Source organism: Amphiura filiformis, chromosome 7 (assembly GCF_039555335.1).
Source record: "Amphiura filiformis chromosome 7, Afil_fr2py, whole genome shotgun sequence".
Taxonomy (NCBI): domain Eukaryota; kingdom Metazoa; phylum Echinodermata; class Ophiuroidea; order Amphilepidida; family Amphiuridae; genus Amphiura; species Amphiura filiformis.
Window position 1 is genome coordinate 44,628,904 of NC_092634.1, and position 24,861 is coordinate 44,653,764.

The 24,861-nt window shown below is 36.5% G+C and overlaps 1 protein-coding gene across 1 annotated transcript in view; it reads left to right on the forward strand.

The window, feature by feature from the left end:
- The window catches only part of LOC140157213 (uncharacterized), a 32,204-nt gene extending 15,163 nt beyond the window's left edge, over window positions 1-17,041 (forward strand). The window contains 7 exon segments of the mRNA XM_072180331.1: window positions 2,989-3,120; window positions 8,922-9,119; window positions 10,312-10,353; window positions 10,356-10,401; window positions 11,284-11,407; window positions 14,055-14,229; window positions 15,664-17,041. Coding sequence (XP_072036432.1) covers window positions 2,989-3,120; window positions 8,922-9,119; window positions 10,312-10,353; window positions 10,356-10,401; window positions 11,284-11,407; window positions 14,055-14,229; window positions 15,664-15,830 — 884 coding nt within the window. The 3' untranslated portion in view covers window positions 15,831-17,041.
- Window positions 17,042-24,861: the final 7,820 nt, after the last annotated feature.

A 24,861-nucleotide genomic window follows, 5' to 3' on the forward strand; every position in this document is an offset into this window, starting at 1 on the left:
CAATTACGAGCTGATCAAACTATAGTTCAAATTGCTAGAAATTGATTGTTTGAATATATTTTGGCATGCAACATCTTTTAAAACTAATTTCCGAAGATTTCCGATCAGCTGCTGAAAAGGTCTATACTCACAATTTATAGGCTCTATTTAAAACTCCCTCTCTTGCTATGTAAAAATTATGCTTCCAAGTTCCATGCTGATAATCTGGTGGCGGTATATTGACACAGCAACCTGCAGGGATCATGTCTGTACATGTACCTGTACCGTCTAGTCTACCCTGACTCATTGGCAAAGTGTTTTACCCCTGTGGCTTGTCCCAATCAATTTCTTTTCCATTTCTGTTCACTAGCTAGATCTGAGACGAAAATACTATTTAGATATTTTCTTCTCAGATCTAGATATTACAGCAAGTCCTCTGGTACTGGTACCAGACCAGACATTTATTCCCCTTAATTTCTGTAAATCTCAAAAGCCTTTGCGAAAGTAACCCAAAATATGTCATATCAATGTGCACATTGTTTATAATCGTTACTGCACAGTTCAACCTGTGAAGTGACAATGTTCAAATATATTTGCACATTGATTTACTGAAAAGGTGTATTTATAAACAGCTCTGCCATAGGGATGTATACACATGAATGTCAAGTTCCTTCAAGTTTGCAGAGGGGAGAACCGGGGATATTTGTAGTGTCAAAGGGCCTGTCATGGTCCCATCAGGACTGAAAAAGTAACTGGGGAAATCTGTAGTATCAGAGAGGGTCAGTCACAGTCACCTTGGCACTGAACAAGTGGTAATTTGCATGTTTAGGACCAAAATTAAGCTAATTGGGGTAATGTTAGCTTTAAAATTCCAATTTTTCCATGATCACACACATTATTTTGTCATCCTGGTGAGGTCATTATGAGAGCAAAACAGTGAAAAAAAATTCCCCCCTGAAAATTTCTCCCAAAATACCCACCCAGAAGACCCAGGCAGATTATGTACTCCTGGCCAATTATAGCACATGGCCTTAAACCACTTGGCCATCTCACCCTACAATTGCTATTCATCTCACCACTGATTTGAATAACCTGGTACTGGTTGTCCCAGAAAACCCTGAGTAAATTCAGGGTTGAATGAAGTATGTGATTTGTTGGAATCTATGTTGAGGTGTGGATAAGTGGTGTTGGAATACTTGGTTACAGTGTATGATAGGCTAATAATACAAAGGTGAAGGATTTATTAACTTGCAATTTTATTATGTGTTGAACGACTGGCCAAATATGATTCAGTTAGCACATTGGGTTCACCTGAATCAGCAAGTTCTAATATGGAGACATATAAATAAACTCAGGGCTGCCAACTTTGACACATTCGGTGTAAGCCTCGCACATTTTCTAGCATTTTGGCACTTTCTCACTGATCTCACAACAAGGTAGTTAAATCTCACGCATCATCAAAATATAGTTTGAGTATGTTTTTTGTCCCTACCCCACTACAGTCAGAATTCCTATTGAATGAAAACAGCTTTCAACAGCTGTACTCAATCCAACCACGATCGTATATCGCATATTTCAAACTACAACGTGAACACACGACCTTGGATACAATACTAACCAATCAGGAGAGCGTTGGCACGATTGGATTCACTGCATAGTCGCACATGCTGGCGTGCATTGCGCAGTGTACGCAAAAAATTGTCACGCTATGTCAGGCTGTGTTCATTCAATTGGAATTTCCACAGTAGATTTTCAAGCACCCTTGTGCAAAAAATCAGTGACCAGCAATTTTAGTTGGCAAACAATCCGTCCCGGTACGCCCCTGCTCGACAAACGCTCACGCCAAGCAATTCCAAAAAGTTGACAGCCCTGGTGTTTCACTGCAAAACAATAAGCCAAATCGGCATTGGAAGTTTGCAATGAATTGTGGGACAGTTTTTGCAGTTTTGACCTATTGGGAAAATTCAGAAAAATTGTTTTTTGTGCCTACAAAATATAATCTAAAATGTTTTACAAGAATAAAAACAACCCCCCAAAAAAACATCATTATTTTATATATTAATTATTTAAATATTTTTAATGATAATATTATGACAATAATAAATTAATTAATAATAATTACAGCAATTTTCCCGATATGTCGGAGGTCAATGTGTCCCAAAATTGCTCTCAAAAACCGGAAGTTACAATGGCGATTGATCGCTGCCCTTTATTGTCATGAGGGACCAGTTCATAGTTATTTAGGGTTTGTCAGTAGCCCTAACTTTTTCAAAATAGTCAATGATCGGATTCATATATTTCTTGTCTTTCGTTATAGAATGCACATGCTTCAACCAATAGACCTTTTCAGGAGGACTTTTACAAAAACCATATAAAATATATCTAAAAAAGAAATATTTTTGGTGATTTTTTTTTGTTACCATGCATTGGACACCACATTCAAAAGCTGCATCAAGTATTAAGAGCAACAAAGTCCGAGGAGAAGGGCTCTTGTATTCCAAGGTAGATATTATGCTCATGCAAAAAAGGGTACTTTTTCACAGGCATGTGAGGTACGCACATACATCATTTAGGATATCAAAAACATCAATAAACAGAAAAAAAAGGGTATGTTTGACAGGACCTCAAACTTGAAATATCCAACAAAATGACAATCATTATCTGATGTTTTGGAGTACTAATGTTACCAAAATATGTGTATAGGGTGTCATGTAAGGCCCGGAAAAATACTACGGTCCGATTTGAAAGTCTGTATATGAGCATGATATTCACCTCGAAATACAACCCCCTCCAAAACCTGCCTCCAGAACATGGTACATGAATGGTGTGAACAATCATACCATGCAACACGCTCAGCTCCTAGAACAGAAGAATGTGCTGTCGTCAGTGGTGGTTTTGTAACTGTTGATTCCCAAATGCAACATGTTTCTGAACAGTTTTCCTTTACATTGAATCTGTTTTAGTTGATTTTATATGCAATATCTTACATTTGACATTGTATTTTCATAGGCTTGTACTATTTTGACGACCATATAGATGCTACTTCTGACAATGTGCAGTGGATTGCAGGGTTTGATATTGAACCCTTCATCAAGACAAGGGTTTGGAGTGTCATAAAGCAAGTGGCATCTCATGTGTCAGGTGAGTGGTATGGCACCAGGTTTGTACCCTCATCATCCCCATGGGTTTGATATTGAACCCTTCATCAAGACAAGGGTTTGGAGTGTCATAAAGCAAGTGGCATCTCATGTGTCAGGTGAGTAGTATAGCACCAGGTTTGGATATAGGAGCAATGGCCCCATACCTAGGCCCCATGTACCCTCATCATTCCCTGGTGACAACTCTCTAGTCCGAAGGTTCCCTAGTCCGAACAAATTCATTTACCATTCGTTAGTCCAAATTCTGAAAAAGGTTCGCTAGTACGAATATCAGGTTTTCTAGTCCGAGGGTTCGCTAGTCCGAATAATAAATAAGGTTCCCATGTCTGAATATAGAATAAGGCTTGCTAACCCCAACCCTAACCCTAACACTAACCTTTATTCTATATTCGGATTAGAGAACCTTCGGATTAGCAAACTTAATTTGATTTTCGGACTAGTGACCCTTCGGACTAGAGAACCTTCGGACTAATGACCCTTCGGACTAGGGAGAAGTCACACATTCCCCATGGGTTTGATATTGAACCTTTAACCCTAACCCTGAACACTGCTTTTTGCTATCAGAAGTTAAAGAAGAAACAAAAAAGGAGAGAAGATGAACAAAGAAGTCACTTGGTACCCTGGGATTCAAACCTTAGACCTTTCGTGTGCCAAGCACATGATCACTAAGGGACTTCGGTGTAAAGCGCTATACAAGAGTCCTTTTATTGTTATTATTATCACTGACCGGTAGCCACAGGGGTTTCACTGGCCTGGCCAGCGATTTTGTGAACTTATAGTACTTAGTGTGATTGCATCATGGCATCATGTGGGATTTACGCATGAACATTGGTTATCCGCGTGATATTTTGTGGTGTTTACTGGTGGTAGGGTTAACATAGGCCTCAATCTAGGAAAATACATGTTAGTTAATCAGGACAAGGGTTTGGAATGTCATAAAGCATGTGTCATCTCATGTGTCAGGTGAGTGGTTTGGCACCAGGCTTGGGATGAATGCGCACACACCCCTACCCCATGTGTTTTAGTGAATTGAATAAGACTTTTTGTTTTGCTGGGGCCATGCGTTAGTCATTTTAAGAGTTTTAAGCGATATATCCTTTTTTTTTTATTCGAGGTACAGACAAATGTAACTCATCGAATATAAAGAGCATAATAAAAACTAGACATTGTGCTCACAGAGCACGGCCCTTGGTCAGTGATGTTGATCTTTATATGACCTTTGACCTAGAGTTGTTCATGTGACATTTGTATCAACAGCCTATGGTTCATGGTGGTGACAACATTGTAGGCCTGCTATGTAATTTACGGGAGCAGCAGCATTTTGAAAGTATTTGATAAAGTGACCAACTATGGTCAACATGGCTGAAAACATACGATTCAGTTAGGCCTGCATAATGGCAATGACCCCTAAATGACCTTTGACCTCAATTCATTTCACAACTTTTAGACACTGGCTATAGATGATGCATGTGTGCAAACAATGTCACAGTGGTATGTGATATGTGGGAGGAATAGCATTTTTAGTAAAAATCATGTTTTTGGCCATTGACCGGAAGTGGATGACCTTTGACCGGAAATGATCATGTGACATTTGTGGCACCACCCAATGGTCCTAGTTACCAACTATGGTCAACATGGCTGAAAGCATATGGCTGTGATGGCTGATTTAATTTTAAGGTATTTACTTACATAAAGGAAATGACCCTAAATGACCTGTGACCCCAATTCTTTTTACAACTTTTAGACACTGGCTTTAGACGATGCATGTGTGCAAGTGAGTTGAAGTGACGTCACGCTGCTATTTCAATGATAAGGTCAAAAAGATCTACCAGAGTCTTGAAAAGAAACAAGTGAGTGTTGATAGGGAAAGTAAAACATATAAAACATCCCAGTGTATCCTCACTGAGTTTGATCTTGTAAGTGAGGAAGAGATCCATAAAATGCGTTACTAAGTCACCTGCTAAGTCCTGTCTCCTGGACCCTGTACCAACGTGGTTCTTAAAGCAAAATGTTCAAGTGTTCATACCTGTAATAACGGATATTGTCAACAAGTCATTAAGTACTGGTACCTTTCCTGACCCATTGAAACATGCAATTATTTCACCCATAATTAAGAAGCAGTCTCTCAAGGCTGATGAATTAAAGAACTATAGACCTGTCTCTAACATTCCATATATCTCAAAGGTTGTTGAAAAGTGTGCCATTAATAACATTAACAGGCACATTGACAATAATGGTCTTGGTGAGGTTTTACAGTCAGCCTATAAACCAATTCACAGTACGGAGACAGCTTTGTACAAAGTGAAAGATGACATCATGAAATGTATGTGTCAACATCAGGGCGTCTTTCTGGTTCTGCTGGATCTCAGCAGTGCCTTTGATACGTTAACCATAAAGTGCTGCTTAAGAGACTGGCTGACGAAATTGGGGTTCGTGGTAGAGTATTAAGATGGGTCCAGTCATATCTGTCCTGTAGAACAACTAGGGTGTGCATAAATGGTGTGCTATCTGACCCTCATGACATTGAGTTTGGTTTACCTCAGGGGTCCATTGTAGGACCTTCAATGTTCACAATTTATACTCTTCCTATAGGCAGTATTGTAAGACAGTTTGATGTATTGTATCATATGTATGCCGATGACATACAACTTTATGTTGGCTTTAACCCAAAAGATCATGTTTCCACAGCTTCTTCGCTTCACCGGCTCTCTGAATGCATCAAGTCCATAAAGAACTGGATGAATAACAACATGCTCAAGCTAAACGATGACAAGACAGAGTTTATGGTTATAACATCACCACATCTCAAACACCACATGTATCCTATTTCTTTGCTAGTTGAGGACGTTACAATATCTCCTAGTGACAGTGTTCGCAATCTTGGTGTCATCTTTGACTCACAAATGTCCATGTCTTCACATGTAAAATCTCTCTGCACAAACCTAAACTTCCAACTCCGCAATATTTCACGTGATACGTGGTTCCTGGACTATGACACCTGCCATCTCCACGCTGCGTGCCATTATTCTCTCCAGACTGGATTATTGCAATGGACTCCTTCTTGGATCAGCCAAAACTGACATCCAGAAGTTACAGAGGATCCAGAACTGGGCCGCGAAAGTTATTTGCCAAGCTTTGAAACGAGATCATGCCACGCCTTATTTACACCAACTACATTGGCTGCCCGTTGAGGATAGAGTTACCTTCAAGATCTTGGTGCTAGTGTTCAAATGCCTCAATGGGACGGCACCGGACTACTTATCGCAATGTCTTTCTCTTCACATTCCAACCCGTCAAGGTCTCCGTTCAGCAGCAGACACAACTCGCCTCTCTGAACATAACTCAACTAAGACACTAATATCTTTTGAAAAAAGGACATTCTCTTACACAGCTCCTCGCATCTGGAACAGTCTACCTGTCATCATCAGAGAGTCTACCACATTACCTGCTTTTAAGAAATCATTGAAAACACATTTGTTTCCTGCTTAACTGACTTTGTTTGTCTTATATACATGCCTGTAGGTTCTCATATTTGTAGTTTTATTATGGTTCTTCTTGTTCAGCGCCATGCTTCTTTATGTAGCAGCGCTATATAAGCATTCTGTATGTATGTATGTATGTATGTATTTAATATGAGGAAGGAGAAGAACTTTTAGTGAAAAACACGTTTGTAGCCATAATGACCTTGACATTACTTTTGCGCCAGCCATTTTCACATGACATTTGTGACACCACCCAACAGTCCTCAAAATTGACAAAGGTATATGGCTACCATGGCCAATTTAAGGGCTGGGGTATGAACGTTTGGACAGTATTTATTTTGGGACATTAGAGCACATCAGACATATCGAATTGCATTCTGAATACGAAGAATGTCATTCTGATATCAAATATTTTGATTTTTGAAATTCGCAATTTAATACACATTTTATGGCAAATCATTAAAATTGATATTTTTGATATTTAACAGTACTTGAAGTAAACTTTATAAATCTGATGATTTATACTTAACGTATATGTAGGTGGGATGAAAAGCCGACGATTAATTGAAAATTTTGACATTTCGTATTGAAGATATGGATTTTTTTTCTCAAAACACCAAACAAAAATAAGGTCTTTTTGGGATAAAATCCATATCTTCAAAATGAAAGGTCAAAATTTTCAATTGACCGTCGGCTTTTCCTCCCTGCTACATACACTTTAAGAATATATCATTAGATTTATATAATTTACTTCGAGGACTGCTATATATCAAAATTTGAAAAATATCAAATTTTTATAATTTGTCATAAAATTTGTATTATATTGTGATTTTCAAAAATGAAAATTATTTGATATCAGAAAGACATGCTTCAGATTCAGAATGCAATTGATAGTTCTGAGGTGCCCTCATGTCCCACAAAAAATACTGTCGAAACGCTAATAAACGCCATTTTAGATCCCTTAAGGTATTTGGTTACATACCGCAAATAACCCCTTAATGACCTTTGACCCCAATTCTGTGCACAACTTTTAGACACTGGCTATAGACAATGCATGTGTGCAAGTGACGTCACGCTGCTATTTAATATGAGGAAAGAGAAGCATTATTAGTGAAAAACACGTTTTTGGCCATAATGACCTTGAAATTACCTTTGTGCCAGCCATTTTCATGTGACATTTGTGGCACCCCCCAACGGTCCTAGTAACCAAATTTGGTCAAAATTGACAAAGGCATATGGTCACGATGGCTCATTATACGATTGACAGAAGAAAGAATCTGACAGAAAAAGGACCTTAGCCAAACGCTATTTGGCTAAGGTAAATATTATTGGCCCTTACGAAACAGCTCTGTAAAACTATGTAGTATCAACCAAATCCAAATTTTTTTATGGTCATGCTCCCCTAACGGGTTGAGCACTTTCCCTTTTGGATGGTTTCAACTCACCTGAATTTAATTAATGAAAAATATGTGTTGGTTTTGAGCAAATATACATTTGGATTTTTCAAAAGTAGGATGTCAATTTAAAGCTAGCATTATAGGGCAGATGTTGGTGGCCTTAATGCAAAAAGTTTGAAAATGGATGTTAATCACACCTGGCATCTGAACTTTTCATGTCATGGAGAGATCTGAAAAATTGTTTGATACTTGAATTTTGAGTGATTTTTGCTTTTGACTGGGGGTATTTTCATCATTATCTTTTGTGGGCTTCCAACAAATGCCGAGTCGGGTGTGATGGGTCACAAATTTGGAGTTGACAGGTCATGTCAGAATGGTCCATTTCTGTGTGACAAATTATAAATCACAAGTAGCCTTAAAACTACACTACATTTGCTTATTATACAAGGCCCCAAATTAACCCAGAGTTGTCTTTTACACTAGCTTCCAGAGAAGTATGGCACTCTCTTGTTCTGATTGATGAGCACACCCTGTTAATGAGCAACAGATGCCAGACTTTGGTCTTTGCATGGTGAGCGATCGGCGCAGAGCAGCGCTCATCATGACGCTAACCGGCAAATTAGATAGGCTGTCTGTTGTTTATCATTAAATCAGCCAATCAGAATCTCACTTCTACGTTTACGCTGTGTGTGCCCACCACAAGCAAGGGAGTGCCAATCTTCTCTGGAAGCTAGTGTAGATCAACATTTCATATAAATGTATAACGTTTTCCATTATACTTACTGCCTATGCCCACCACAAGCAAGGGAGTGCCGTTCTTCTCTGGAAGCTAGTGTAGATCAACATTTCATATAAATGTATAACGTTTTCCATTATACTTACTGCCCCCGGTTACCACCACACAGGTACAGATGAGTGGTTTCCATATGACGTCTCCTGTAACCTCATCCGTTCATTTGATCACACCCGTATCCATGAAGATTGTGAGGATTTTGAGGATGAATGGACATTCCTTCTGTACCTCAACCCAGATTGGGATTACGACTGTCAAGGGGAGACTGCCTATATGGAGGAAGGTGGTGATAATGCTGAATATATTACAAGTATGTATATTGTATGTAAAGAACAGTATTTTTGCCGCACAACATTTTGTGATTCAGGCTTGTCATCTAGATTTTAAAGTGATTGGTTAATCACTCACTATCATGATGCTAGGCGAGCTGTGAACATGCATCATAGTTGCAAGTGGCTGAATTCCTGCAGATAGTGCAGGATCTGAGGTTACTGTTCCGAACCCAGGCTACTTTTTGCCTCAGATTGAGCATGTTATAAATTCCTGGCTGAATCATGGTGCCAAAATGCAAACAATTTTTGTCATTTACGTGTTAACAAAATCATATCGGTCATTAACCTCATTCATAAACATTATAAAATCATCCTTGTTAATAAAGTTATATTGTTATTAAGGTATTAAAAATTATTAAAATCAAAAGTAAAATAAAAATACCATCCTTGGCAACCCAGAAATGCTCACCTGTAATTAAATTGACCAAACCAATGCTGCATAGATATGTATGTGTCACACAGTAAATTATATGTAAAGGCAACTTCACATTGGAGCATTGACAAAAATCAATGCATGAAACATGCTTATCAAAGGTTTGCTGCTATTGGTTTTTTGCCTCATCATGCTCATGGATATTAATACAGTTTATGAATGCATGTTCATACATGCTGGCAAGGACTAGCGTCATATGTCATATAACACCCTGATATGACTAAAGGCCACCAAATTGGCAAATCCATCACAACATCATAGGAATATATTTGGTTCATCTCAAGTTTGGTAGTAACATTAATGCTTTTTTGTGGTTGTGCAGCAGGCATGCTGACAAGCCAGCCTGGTTTGCGTGTATGTATGCTCTGCGCAATTTCGATACTGCCGCAAGTGAAATACGTAGAGCGTCACTACGGAACTTGCGGTGAAGTAAAATTTAATTTTGATGAAGAGTTAAGGTTTGTAGGATTTTCAATTCCTGTGCTGGTTTATTGAATCATTTCTAAATAATTCATGTCAAATTGAAGATTATAATTCAACTGGACTTATTAGCTTTGAACAGGCGACAGTTTCACATCATATCCTGGATGTTTCCTCAGGCCATCTGATTTATTTTCCATCTGATTGTTATTGACCCATGATTACTGTTATGACTGTTACAACCTTATATAGAAAAAAAACCGCCACATTATTAGCGGTTTATGTCAACAACAAATTCTGTCTTTTTTTTACGCCAGCTGTACGACCCAAATATGGCCGTGCAGTGATATTTCAAGGCATCATCCTCATTCAGCAAGACCTCCAAGTAGTGCTTGTTTACAGCCAAGGTAAGATAGTGGTGGCTGTTATGATTGTGGTGGTGGTGTTTAGCCATTGAGGCAAATCATGTTGTCATCCTCAAGCAGGCCCTCACATGTCCAGCCTACAACACTGACCTGCTCTATATAAAAATACCAATTCTCATCACTGACCACTGTTTTGGATAACGATTGTTTTTTGGTTCTATTTATGAAATTCTGGGTGAAATGCCCAGGAAAAAGTTTAACAAAGTCCTGACATTTCAATTCCTACCCTCAATGGTGACCAGATTGATCATGCCATTAGTAAACCCATTTTAGTAAAGGACCCTGAAATTGGGACCCTAAACAAATCCCTGCCTTTTTCTGCACATTTCTGCTTGAGGATGACAACACATTGGGTATGTATGCCACCTGGGGGTGTTAGCATTGGTGGTGGTGACAGTGGCTGTGGTGGCTACTACTGGTATACTATGGTACAGCTTTTGTAAACACCGGCAAACAAGGACATGCACATTTGAAATCCCTGTGCAACTGCGAACGCAAGGTAACCATCCCTGTAACCACAAAACAATGGTCAGCAACATGCCGAAAGAGTTGTTGTTGCAGTTGCTTTTCTTGTTAGATGTTCTTCACCACTGGACTGCAGTAGCCTGAGTGAAATTTTCAGAAAAATTCAGACGTTTTGTGAGTTGGTAATAAATGCGGTAATTCACAAAGGCTCATCTTTGCTGTGTTTCTACTACTCTGGGATTCCAAAAACTTGTCCCAGAAATATACCATATTTGATAAAAAAAGATACCCAAAATGAAAAACATTCTGGGTTTTGAAATTATTCTAGAAATTAACGAGTTGCACCACAAAAATATGCTTACACCAAATCTCTTTCGAATGCCATTTTCTCCATTTCAGACTAAGTTTTGCAGTTAAAGTTTCTGTGAATGAGTGGACAGCCAGGGTGAAGACCCTATTACAAGATTCTGATCAAGAAGAAGCGATGCATTTTTCAGCATTGGGGTTGCTGCATGTACTAAAGGTAACTAAAAGTTGAAAGTGACCTAAGTCACCAAAATTTTCAATGCAGCTCTGGAAACCATCATACAAAAGCTTGACTGGAAAAGAAAGGGATCAACATCAATGGGGAGAGGATAAACCACCTGAGATTTGCAGATGATATTGTAATCTTTGCAGAAAACTCTGATCATCTGGAGTCTATGCTGCAAGCCCTCGGCAATGGAAGTAACCAAGTGGGTCTGAAGATCAACATGAGCAAGATCAACATGAGCAAGACTCCGGAGCAAGACCAAAAGCATGTTCAAGAGATTCGTCATCAAGAAGCAAATCTTCATTCACCAAAGAGCACTAGAAGAGTAGAAGAATATGTGTACTTGGGTTAAGTTGTCAAAATGAGCCACAACCGGCCACTTTGACGAAGTTGGTAGAAGAGTGAGAGCAGTATGGGGTGTTTTGGAAAATTGAATGAGGTGATGAAAAGCAAGATGGCATTATGTCTTAAGGGGGTACTACACCCCTGCCCAATTTTGTGCCTATTTTTGCATTTTTCTCAAAAGTATAGCGCATTGGTGACAATTAAGATATGTATATTATAGGGGCAAGGACTAAAACTACTGCACTGGAAATTTTATTTCAGCACAAACAACAGTTGTGGAGTTACAGTCAAAAATGAGGGAAAATCAATATTTGATCAATAAATCAATAACTACTTGCCTTGAGTCGCTGAATTTTCAGTGCAGTAGTTGTAGTCCTTGCCCCTATAATATTCATATCTTACTTATCACCAATGCGCTAAAATTTTTGAGAAAAATGCAAAAATAGGCACAAAATTGGGCAGGGGTGTAGTACCCCCTTAAAAAGAGAGTTTACTTCCAGTATGTCCTCCCAGCCATGACATATGGCTCAGAAACTTGGGCCATGACTCAGAGAATGGAGCATAAGTTGAGAGTGGCTCAACACAGTATCACAAAAAGAGAGAGGAAAACAAATGAGTGGATCAGAAGCATGACACAGGTCACCGATGTCATCCAGACTGTGAAACAAAAGAAGTGGTCTTGGGCTGGTCACCTAGCTAGCACATTAGAGGGACCAAATTGGTTACAGAAGGCGAATGGATAACTAGAAATGGCACTAGAAAGTTAGATGGAGGGATGAAATTACAAAATGTCTTGATGTAATCTGGATGAGAAAGATGTGGAATAAATCAGAGTGGCATCACCTTGAAGAGGCCTTCACCCTGCAGTGGGTCAACGATGGCTTATGATGGTGATGGTGATGATGATGATGATGATGATGATGATGATGATGATGATGATGATGATGATGATGATGATGACGATGACGACTTTGACGACGCTGGTGGTGGTGGTGGTGGTGGTGGTGGTGGTGATGGTGATGGTGATGGTGATGATGATGATGATGATGATGATGATGACAATGATGAAAATCATTGAAAATGGACTTTATAATTAAAAAATTGGTTCCAAACTTGTCCGATGGCAAACCGACTAATGACAGTTCCAAACCTGGTAAAAAAACTTACTAAGTCACTAAACATGCTAAGACAGTTCCAAATCTCACAATTTAATTGGTGATACCTTATAAAAAGGGGGTATTTTTCCTTGGTCTGCTATTCCAGAAAGTATTATAAATATAGGGCAGCATTGTACGTCAATTTTAGCTTTGTATTTCCTTTGAAAATTTACTGCTGTGCTTAAAAGAGGTTTAATTAAACATTATTGTGATCTCAAGAAAAAGGGGTGTAAGCCCCAAATATCGTGATTTTGTGATAAGATAAGGGTGTTTTAACACACAAAACAGTGAAAAGCTGGTGTTTTCAATTCCATTCCACAAACATGTGTTTTTAATCATTTTTAGAGTGGTGAGACTGGGGATACAGCCCTAGGCCCAAGAAAGTCAAGTGAGATCAACAAAAACTCAATTTTTAAACATTTTTACTTTACTATCACCAGCCATGTTTTGGTTTTAAAATGTGGCATCATGTAAACAAAATATCAAAATATAGACCCACTTAAAAGATATCTGTGCAGCGGTTCCCAAACTTTGGGTCCCTGCCCTTTTAGGGGTCGTAGGTCATTTGAAAAAGGGTCACGAGCAAAACCCTTATGAAATAAAAGCATAAAACTGAACAATTCTTGTTTACCCTGCACACCCTGTGTTTTCAATACAATTCTGGTTTACCCTGCACACCCTATTTTTTAGGTTTAGGGTTAGGATTAGGGATAGGGTTATACTTGTGCACAGGGTATACCAGAATTATTCCGATAAAACTAACATTATAAATGTAAACATCAACAAAAATTTAACAACCCCAACTATAAAGCGTGTTTTCTAAAGTTGCGTCATGTACCTGTTTATGCATTTGTAAAATTTGCGCTAGTAAGTTTAGTAAGCTAGACGACTCAAACTTTGGCCTCTCCTATCCTCTACCCTGGATCTCTGCAGGTACTATATACCACTATAATAGGTTATAGGTCGCAACAAATAAGTCTAAAATTGGGTCGCTTTTAAAAAAGTTTGGAAACCGCTGTGTTAGTATCTAAATGGTCGTAAACGAAAAATACTTAGCATTCCAATTGGAAATCTCCCACTAAAATCAAGAGTAAAATTCAGAAATTTTTATTGTATTATTTTTGTTCATGTCACAGGATGAAGATTTTGATAAACAATATGAAGAGGAATTAAAAAGAAAGAAGAAAGACCTTATTGCAATGAAACAAAGCCTCATGTCAAGGTATACATCAGATGAGGAAGGGCAAGAATATGAGCAACATGGCCATGATGGTGAGGATGAAACGGAGGATGAGTTGGCAGCATATAAAGGTAAGAACAGGGGTCAAAATAATTCTCTCTTTTTCTTTCTTTTTTATGACAGAAAAAGCCCCAGTTAATTTTTAGGTGGATGTGTGTTTTGGTACACAGGGCTCCTTTTTGAGATTGAGAGCCTATTTGCCTATAAGCGATGTTATAATCAGATTACTACCATATCAATAGGATAAAACAATTTTTGAATATAACACGCTGCAATATAGTCTGTATATCTCACCTCAAGTCACCGGCTCTAGCTTTAAAGTTCAGCATATTCTATGTTAGCTTAGCATTACTTGGTGCATGTACATACTTTTACTCACACGATCAACATGCCGCATATACGCAAGAAACTACGCGAAGCCAACACAGCACACGCAGAACTTCAAAGCTAGTGCCGGTGGCTTGAGGTAGATATACAGACTTTAGTACGTTCTCAGCGGTACCTCAATCTTTGAAAAGAGCGGTATTGTATTCAATCTATGATTGCAGATATACACAGATGATGAATTCAACCTGCAAATTGTTTTAACCTATTGCTTTGGTATTTAATCCTGATACATAGCTTTACATCATCACTTCTACGGCAAATAATACATTAAATGTTTAATAAATAATGGTAATATTAAAAGGGCATTTCATTATCCACAGCATCATCCCCCCACTTTTCTCAAAAAAAGTTGAGATATATACCACTGGAAACCTCTGGCAGCAGCTGGCTACATAATGCTTATGTTCAGACAATTTCTTGCAGATTAATTCATTCAGCAAAAATATTGTGAAATTTGAATTATGTTCTGGTGCACCAGAACAAAATTACAACACATTGTCTATGGAGCAGTGTAATACACATAATCATGCATAACTCGCAAACGCGAAATCGGAATCAACTGACATTTTGGGAATAAGCTTTTTTCTACCGAAAAATGTCATAAATATAGGATGCTAGGATCATGAAATACTCCTTTAAATGATAAAAGCTGTGAAACTTAAACAAACAAGCTGACATTTTGTGTGCAAATTATTTCCCTAACCGCTTCAGTAAGCAAAAACAAAGACATCCTGAATGTATTAAAATATGTATAGGTTAACTCATACTACACCTATTTGCAAAGACCTTTTGTATCACCCAATTTGGCACAGTTTATGGCATGAACTTGAAGTCGGGTTCTGAATGGCTAATTGAATCATGTCATCATCACATCATCAACTCATTCGCTGATCAATCTGCATAGCATTGCTTGACGCGGGCGTGATTTTATGCGATTGGTCAGCCAGTGCGATAGATCTTTGAAAAATAGTGCAACAAATTGTAATATTGAGCATAGTGTTATTGTTTGTTTGTATGTTACTGTGTTTTATCTGTTTATTTTTGTTTGTGTCTTTTTACTTTGGTTTAGAATAACTAGTTTTTCTTTTTGTGCGTTTTGTGTTGATTTAATTTTTCAGATTACCCAGAAATTTTGCTACGAAAGAAGTTTATATATGAAGGTATAATAGCAGCTGAACCAGATGCATCGGAACTTAAGAACCACTATCTCAAATTCAAGCAAAAATTTAAGGAGAGCAGACAAAAATATGGCAATATGTTTGCTAAGGTTTTAACCAAGCATTGATAAATAATGGGATAAATAAGCCTTATGTTTTGGTTTCAGTGGTCTGTAATAGCAGCTAGGTGTCATGTGTGATGTGATCAAGCAGAATGAGTCGCATATGTTGATTTAAAGATATAGCCAATAATAGTATTCAACTTCCTTTGTATTTTATTCTAACCAACACTAAAATGGCCATATCCCTGGAACCATAAGTCTAATCATGATGTGGTTTTGTAATTAAATTGAAATCTGAATTTTGATTTTGATCGACATCAGACTTAATTAGGTTGATCGCATCACATATGTGTATTATATAGAGCCTTCACAAACATTAATGCAGCCATTATAAATGTGTCTGAAGCTTCAGAACTAGTAATCGTATTCACAATAACATATGTGATGCAATCAAGCAAAATGAGTTGAATGTCTGGAATATTGATTTGGAGATATAGCCGATAATAATAAATTTTGGTTTTAATCGATGTCAGACTCATTTAGCTTGATCGCATCACATATAAAGAATGATGGTCATTTACACACATTTTGCTACCCCATGCTTCCATTGTCGTTTTTACAAAGTAGTGTTTTTAAAGAAATATGCCATAATTTAAAAGTTGCAGTAAATTGTATTGGATTGATTTCGGTGCCAAGATAATGACGGGTTTTACATGCCACAATAAATGCCTACGTAATATGTGATTACTGTAAAGGGCAACTTTTAAATTTTAGTATTTTTCTTTACTGTGTTGCTGATATTGATATAAAATTGGATCAATTGAGCCCATATTTATTGGTCGAGCTATGAGTTGTAAAATATTGGACGAGACATAGTCGAGTCCATTATTTTAAAACTCATATCAAGACCAATAAATATTGGGCGTAAAGCATCCAATTTTATCATTATTATGTTTTGGATCCAATATTTTCACACACCTGGATTCATCAAAACATAATAATGAATGGACAAATGGGGTATCAAAATGTGTGTCAAATCAATAAACCATTGTTCTTTCTATAGTTTTGAAGCTATAGGCATATTTATAATATCTGCATTATGTTTTGTGAAGGCTTTAGAATGCAATTATGTTCAAATGTGTATACATGTTGGCCACACTTGCAAGAGAGTAAAATCTGCACAGACAAAGCTAGTAACTTGATGTAAAATGTCAGATTTTGACTTCGTAAGATAGCTTTAACATTTGCCATTTAGTCCGGAAAATATTAGCACTTGACTGTATACTTGTTCCAAAAATACCAAAATCCAATTTTTGTAATGAATTTTGATCAAGTGTAGTTTTTTTAAAGGAACACAGATTGGTTGCAAATACATATTTTGAGAAAAGCAGAGCCTTGATCAGCTTCAGTATTTTAATGTATTTACTCTCAACTCTTAAAAAAATTAAATTGTACCCCGACCCTAATTTTGGATATTCCAAAACAAGTTGGTTTTCTTTTCAAAATTGTTGGCATCATGAAAAGTCTCATCACTTCTAAACTGTTTTAAAAACATGAATGAAATGTATAGAAATCAGGGTCAGTTGGACGAGAACAATCATTTTTTTTTACGAGCATTTACATACGCATTTGTATGTAGACACTGCATAGAGATGTATGTGCAACAGGTGCCTTAAGGCATTGACGTCACTTACTTGCCAAGAGTTAATATAATATAGTAGTAGATTAACTTTGAAAAATACCATGCAGGGAGTCTGAAAATAACATATGTAATGTGTCATATCAAAAAGAGACGCTTTTGGGCAGGTTATCAATTTTGAGTGTTTTATATATCTTAAATAAAGAGATATTTTGCTCCACAATGCCGTTTTCCCCAATGAAATGAGACATTCCTAAGCGAAGATATTGAGTTCTTAAAAGGGCATTTTGTGATCCACAGCCTCATCCCCCACTTTTCTCAAAAAAAGTTGAGATTTTTATATCACTGGAAACCTCCGGCTACATAATGTTTATTTACAAAATATTTCTTGCCGATTAACAAAGATATCGTGAAATTTGAATTACGTTCTGGTGCACCAGAACAAAATTACAACGCATTGTCTATGGAGCAGTGTAATACACATAATCATGCGTAACTCACAAACGCAAAATCGGAATCAACTTTTGGGAATAGGCTTTTTTCGTGGATATGTACTGAAAAATGTCATAAAAAGAGGATGCTAGGATCACGAAATACTCCTTTAAGTTATGGTATTATAAAATTGGAAATTGAGATATCGGCCTTTAAAAATATTATTGACAATGTTATATTCCAGTCTGAAACTATCAGACAATACTTTGAACATTATTAACATCACAAATTTGCAACAACCCCAAATTGTGAAAAAATCATCCCCAGGCAGATTTTTGGCTATTTCTCCATTTACGATCCTGCCCAAAAGTGTCTCCTTTTGATATACCACGTCACATATGTGACATGATCTGGCCATGGGGCCAAAGGTGGCAAATTTGAAATTGAGATCAAGGCAAAAATATGGAGTAAAAAAACAATAAAACACATAAGAAAATAGATATCACAAAACTTCATAATTTTAGAACCAAGTCTGCTAGACCTTCAGTGTTTTCAGTATGTGATAGCCTAATGTTTGTAGTAAATAATAATTATAGTCGATATCTTTCAGGAAAAGGGGTAATCTTTGATGTTTAGGGTCGTAATTTCAGCCCGTCTTCAACGTTAAGGGTCACTTATATTCGCAGTGATGGTTCTCTAGATGGTAGGCCTACTCAGGTACATAAGTAATAAACAAAAACAAAGAAAATGAATATGTACGGTTCTAGTGTCTTCTTTTTATTAGTGTTTTTATTAAGTGAGAAAATTGTCATTACACATTACGCCATTTTGGGGTCCGTTTTAGTGTCTTACGAGATACAAAACACTTTATAATAAGGTGAAGTTTTTATTGTGCACAAATATTTGGGGTGATACTGTTATACACACATGCACCGAAAAGATCAGAAACTACCAATTGCTATTAAGCTTGGTACCAAAATAAATTGAATGTTTAACTTACATTTAGTGACACGATCTGATCCATGGGGGGCCAAAGGTGGCAAATTTGGAATTGAGATGGAGACAAAAATATGGAGTAAAAAAACAATAAAATACATAAGAAAATAGACATTACAAAACTTCAGAACTTTGGAACCAAGTATGCTAGACCTTTGGTATTTTTAAAATATGATAATGATATTATTAGGCATGTCCACTAAAAGTTGAAGTACTTTTAAATTGATTCAGACCTAACTTATTGGCTGGGAATTGATAAAAGAAACATTTTGGCGTTTAAATAATTTTAATCGGATGTTTCATTCCAGAGATATGGCCTTTCAAGTGTCACGGTTTTATATAGGGCTGCTAGAACAAAATGGAATACTAACAGAAAGTACAATTTTAAGGTACTTTTTTATGTGTATTTATTAACTAGCGTTGTCTGGAACATTATATTTGCTTATAACCACATGAAATAAGATCATCCTGAAAATTTAAACGATTTTGTTGACATACAACAAAAAATAATATAAGACCTCAAAACCCATGGTTTGTTTGGTGGAACCTCAAGTATGATCATAGATGGCTGCCATGGAAAATATCTCCATAGAGGAGCTGAACAATAAGTGCCTTTTTTCAAATGAATAGCGGCAGTCTTAAACATTGTTCAATCTTTTAATGTCAGCACATTTTATCTTCAAAAATGATTATATTTCATCATGGTATAAGTTTGGTAACATTAATCACTACCAATTTTGAGAAATTTGCTCCAACTCAAAGGTTATCTTTACTACATTGAGCAATATACTGTGTGTGCATGGAAGCCATAATGTAGCATATCTAAAATGGACATGGTGGTCATAAGCGCATAATTTGAGATGGGTTTCGGCAGGCTTAAACATTCTTTAATCTCTTAACATCCTGTACATTTTGTCTTCAAAAATAGTTAAATTTTATTAGTATGTAAGTTTGCTTGTCTGAATCAATCCAAATTCGGAGATAATTGCGTTCCAACACCTGATGCACAGAATTGTGTCACTTCAACCTGTTGTAGTTCTCATCTCATTAATTTTTTTTTTAAGTTGATCTCTTCATAAAGGAAAGTCCTCTCTATTTACTGATCAGGAAAAAGTTTGGTTAATGTTTTCTGGTGGAATCAGGAATTTCTTGAAACACCCTGATATAGGCCTACATTTGGATCACAAGAAGCACTGTACGCCATTTAACAGGCCTGGGATTTTCTGCATCGATCAGTTTCTTCATAGACAATACATGTGTAAGTGCACGCACACAGTAAATGGGAAATCGTTCTAGTGGCAACTGTATTGACAGTGGGCATCCCTAATATTATGTTTGTATAAGGTAATACTTATAGTAACTCAGTTTCCAAAAAATGCCTCCTTTGGCAACCATGGAGCAGATCATGTCACATACTGATTTGTATTATATTGTGAACCAAAGTGCTTATTAGCTTAAAACTTACAATAAAGTCCATTATATTGTTTGGCTTAGAATTTACAATTAACTCCATTATTTTGATCTTTTGTAAAAATTATTACCATATTTGGCTTCATTACAATGTGCCAACCAAAGGTGTTACAAAGTTCAAGAACGTGTTATTTACTGAAATGGTGATTCATTTGGCATCAAGCCTAAACTCCCAGTCCTAACCTCCCAACCCTATTCCAGAAAAATGCAGAACTAATTGTTAAGGATTAAAAAATATCATCCTGTTTTGCCAAATGAAACATAAACCCTAATCCTTTTCTTAGTTCTAAGTCAAATTTTAATATTTTTGCAAGGGGGAAATGTGCCAAAAAACATGTTTTCTTACAATTGAAGTCACAAAATTCTAGGCCGTGGCACAAATCTAAGTATTCAAAATCTTGAGTATAGGCTTAGAGCTATCTCATAATTTTAATATTTTGTGTTATTTTTTGATAATTGGTTATGAAAAAATGTGTTTTCAAAAACAAAAATAAATAGAATGCATAGCCTGAAATTAGTCTTAATAAAAGTAAAACGACCTATAAATGCATATTTTTTTACTCTTATTTTAAAATTTGACTTTCATTGCCAGTTAGAGTAAAGTAAAGGATTAGGATTTAGCTTGTTTCATTTGGCAAAAGCGGATAATATATTTTTAATCCAAAAAAACTAGCACTGTATTTTTCTGGAATAGGAGTACAACTAAGATGCATGTACGGTACTGAAGTGTTCGGACTCAACATTAATTGGAGGAAGGCTCAATTACATAACCCTTTAAAGCTATTTTGTATTTAGGACCTTGTTAAATGCCTATGGTTATTTTTTCAAACTTGATTTTTTAAGCATATTTGTAATGTTTACAACAATCAGCAACATTTGATTGTACATAATTGAATAATGTCTTAATAAGGCATTAAATCCACATAGATCTTAAGTGGCTAATATAAGGGCTAAGATAGAAGGTGGGGTTTCTTTCATTTTACCTCATTCTTTTACCTTTCATTTACCTCATTGTGTTACCTCATTATTTGGCTTAAAATGACCACAAATCATCCTGATAGCAAATATTATTGTCATTTTTGGCAAAGAATAAAAAGGTTAAATTGGACTGAAATTGTATAATTATTGCTTTAAGGGCAGAGTAATGGGAGAGAACATGAACCTTTTCGAGCTTCATTATTTCTGAATTGTATGTCCAAAGTATATAAAACTATACATTTTTGGAAAGGAAATGAGTCAAGGAATCCCATGGTGACGCCAGATTTGTTCAAAAATCTCAAGTTTTTGAGAAAATCACAAAAATTCACTTTTTTACACAAAATTTTTTGTGACAACTTAGAAAAAAATCCGTTAGGAGTAAAAAAAAATCAGTTAGCTTTTCATGAAGAAGAGACATGAACTTAGGGAAGGTTTTTTATTTTTTGAAATTCGTCTCTTTTTTGAAATATAGAAAAAAACATGTAAAAAAAGCCATTCTGTCACTCTATTAAGCTAAAAATTGCACATAATGGTGTATATTTTTGTTTAAAACAAATATTTTGAAAAAATGAAAAACCTTCCCTAGACTTTGATGTACTCTAAAGGATAGTGCAAAAGTTAACCCTTTGCTTGCATATTTTTCGAGTTATCTTGTCACAAAAATCGCGTAATATTGTCAAAAGTGAACTCTGAGAAATCGACGCTTTTAGTAAAAAATGTCAAAATTCTGCACAAAACGTCCTTAAATTTTAAAATGGTAAGACTTTCACACTTGTAAAAGCTGTATCTGGTGCATGGTCTAAATATGCATCTTTTTGCACCAATGAATCTATAATGTCTGCTTTCAGTGCGTCAAAATTCAAAATAATTCAAAAATTTAAGTGGCATTTTGACTGCAAATGTTTGTTTTGTTTACACCACATTTGCTGGCGTGAACAACATACCGAATGCGCCTTTGACTGCGTTGGACATACGCCAAGAGAGTTGCGTCAAGCGTCACACGCGACGCCGAATCGCTGTAATCACAATATTTTCGCATTCACAAGCATTTCTGACTCATTATTTCCGCCAATTTACTAAGCTGTCTTGAGCCACGTGACTTTTTAGAGTTGAAAAGAGTGAAATAAATCAAGCAAAAATACGAATAAATATTAGCAAGTTGTAATTTATCAGTTTCAAGTTAAAGAATACATCTTAGTGTTGATAAATATCAAAAAATCTCAAATTCGGTCGTAGACGAACGTGTCTTCCATTACTCTGGCCTTAAAGCATCCCAAACCTTTTATTCTGTCAAAACTAAAAATAAGTGGTTGGTTATTTTAAGCATAATAAAAAATGATCAAGATATGTGTATTATTATTATAATATCTCTTCTATTATAGTATAACATGGTATATTCAACATACTTACTTTGTGATAAAATAATTATAGGGACCAAACAATAATTCTGTGTACACTGGGGGAAATTATAGGGGGTGGGGCAAACATTTTGTAGCAAGATTTGGAGGGTGCCAACTGCCAAGCGTTTATGACACAAGGAGTACCAAGCAATTTTTGGCACAGAATTTTGAGGCAACATTTTTGATATGACACCCTAAAACAGGAAAACATTAAAATGTGTGCAAAATTCCCTGTGCTGCACCCGGGGCTGCACCTGTTTCCCAAAACCTGGCATGTGTACAGGAGGCCAAAGATTTTTGACATATCAAAATGGGAGCCAAATATATTTTGGCATGTCAAAAGGTGGGGCTAAGTGATTGTTTTAGAATTCTCCCCTTACACATAATTATTGCACAGCCAGTCCTGCCATTATTAAACCTAACACTGACCCCGGCCCGCAATTCTGTGAGCATTTGACACTTAGGGTGATTGCGTCATCGCAGACCCTGGGATGCATGCATGCGCAGAATTTTTCATCGTGGTATTCTGTGGTTTTTCTGCCTCCGCAGGAGGTAGTATGCTTTGAAATTTACACCTAAAATGCCGCACATTGCGCGGCATGTAGGCCGATTGTACAAATTTATATTCTGACAAGTACTCTAATTTCCGCCCAATATCGAGAGCCCAATATATATCCCCCACCTCTTTGCGCCATACATAAATTCGCCTATCGCCATTTCCGAATGTTCAAAAAGGTAATCACGCTTCCTCAGCATGTGCAATAAATTAGCATTAAAATTAATCTTATTCTATAGGGATTCTAGAAACGCTTAGCACGTGGGCGCCAATGGCGTGGGTCTATCAAGTTAATGATTGTGCATTAGAATATTTTCAAACTCATATGTTGTATAATTGAAGACCGAATTAAAAAGACTAGCTTATGTATGCCGTCCTGTAAACCAGACCAAAAATGCCATACTGCGCAGGTCAGCAACCAATCACAGCGCGCCTTTGTCATGACGTACGTCAGATGCAAACTAGTCTTTTTTTAATTCGGCTTTAATTATAGGTTGTAGCCTCAGCGGAGGTATGTGAGATTGCATTTATGGCCAATTGGACGTGGCAAATGGACGCGCGTCCGTTTTGAAACAGACGCCAAAAATGTCCAAATGGACATGAGAAATGATCAAATGGACGCAATGTCACTACTCGTAGCTACTCGTGTCCATTTCCAAAACGGACGCGAGAAGAGGACAAACAGACGCGGATTGAGAACTCAATATAACAGTGCTGTCACTGGCACTGCACTGCACCGTACTATCGGAACATCAAGTTCACCGTCATATTTTAGTATTAGAAAATTAGTATATGCCTACTGTAAGAAAAAGTAACATTGTAAAACTTAATTTGTTTATTTCTTCTCATTCTTCCTGTTATTTATGTATTTATTATGTATTGCTTAATTATTTATAGGTACGTTGTTTATTTATTATTATTTATTTATTATCAATTATTTATTATCATTTATGGCCTACTTAAAAAGTGTTAGTACTTTTTTGTGGAAACTATTTATCTGTTCATTGCATATTGATAGTAGGTTATAATAATAATAAAGTAATGATAAAAGATAATAGCTTAAAATAGAAGGTGAGGATTGCGTAGGAAATGATATCATAGCAATATTTTTGTATTGTCCACTTTATAATAAGGTGATTAGCGCAATGCCACGTTATACAATAGGAACAATGGTCGAATAATGGTTAGGATATTGAATTCGCTGGTACTAATCAGTGTGCTATAAATAATCAATGGTATAAAGCGCTCCACAGACTCCGAGTATTAGACGTATTAATATTCGATGTAACATATCTTCGTTATTTAAGCTATTGCCATTCTATTTCCAGTAATGTTTAAGTTCTAACGAATGTTTGATGACGAAAAATCGATAATATGTTACATACAATATCTAGCAGAAATATATTATCGATTTTACGTCATCAAACATTCGTTAGAACTTAAACATTACTGGAAATAGAATGGCAATAGATTAAACAACGTAAATATGTTACATACAATATTTTACGTACAATAAAAAGTCTGAATACTGCTTTATAGGCCTAGAATAGGCCCTACTACATGAACGTTACACCTCTAAAGACCTCATTTTGTCGTGTTTTCACACAAACGGCACATTTTTGCTCC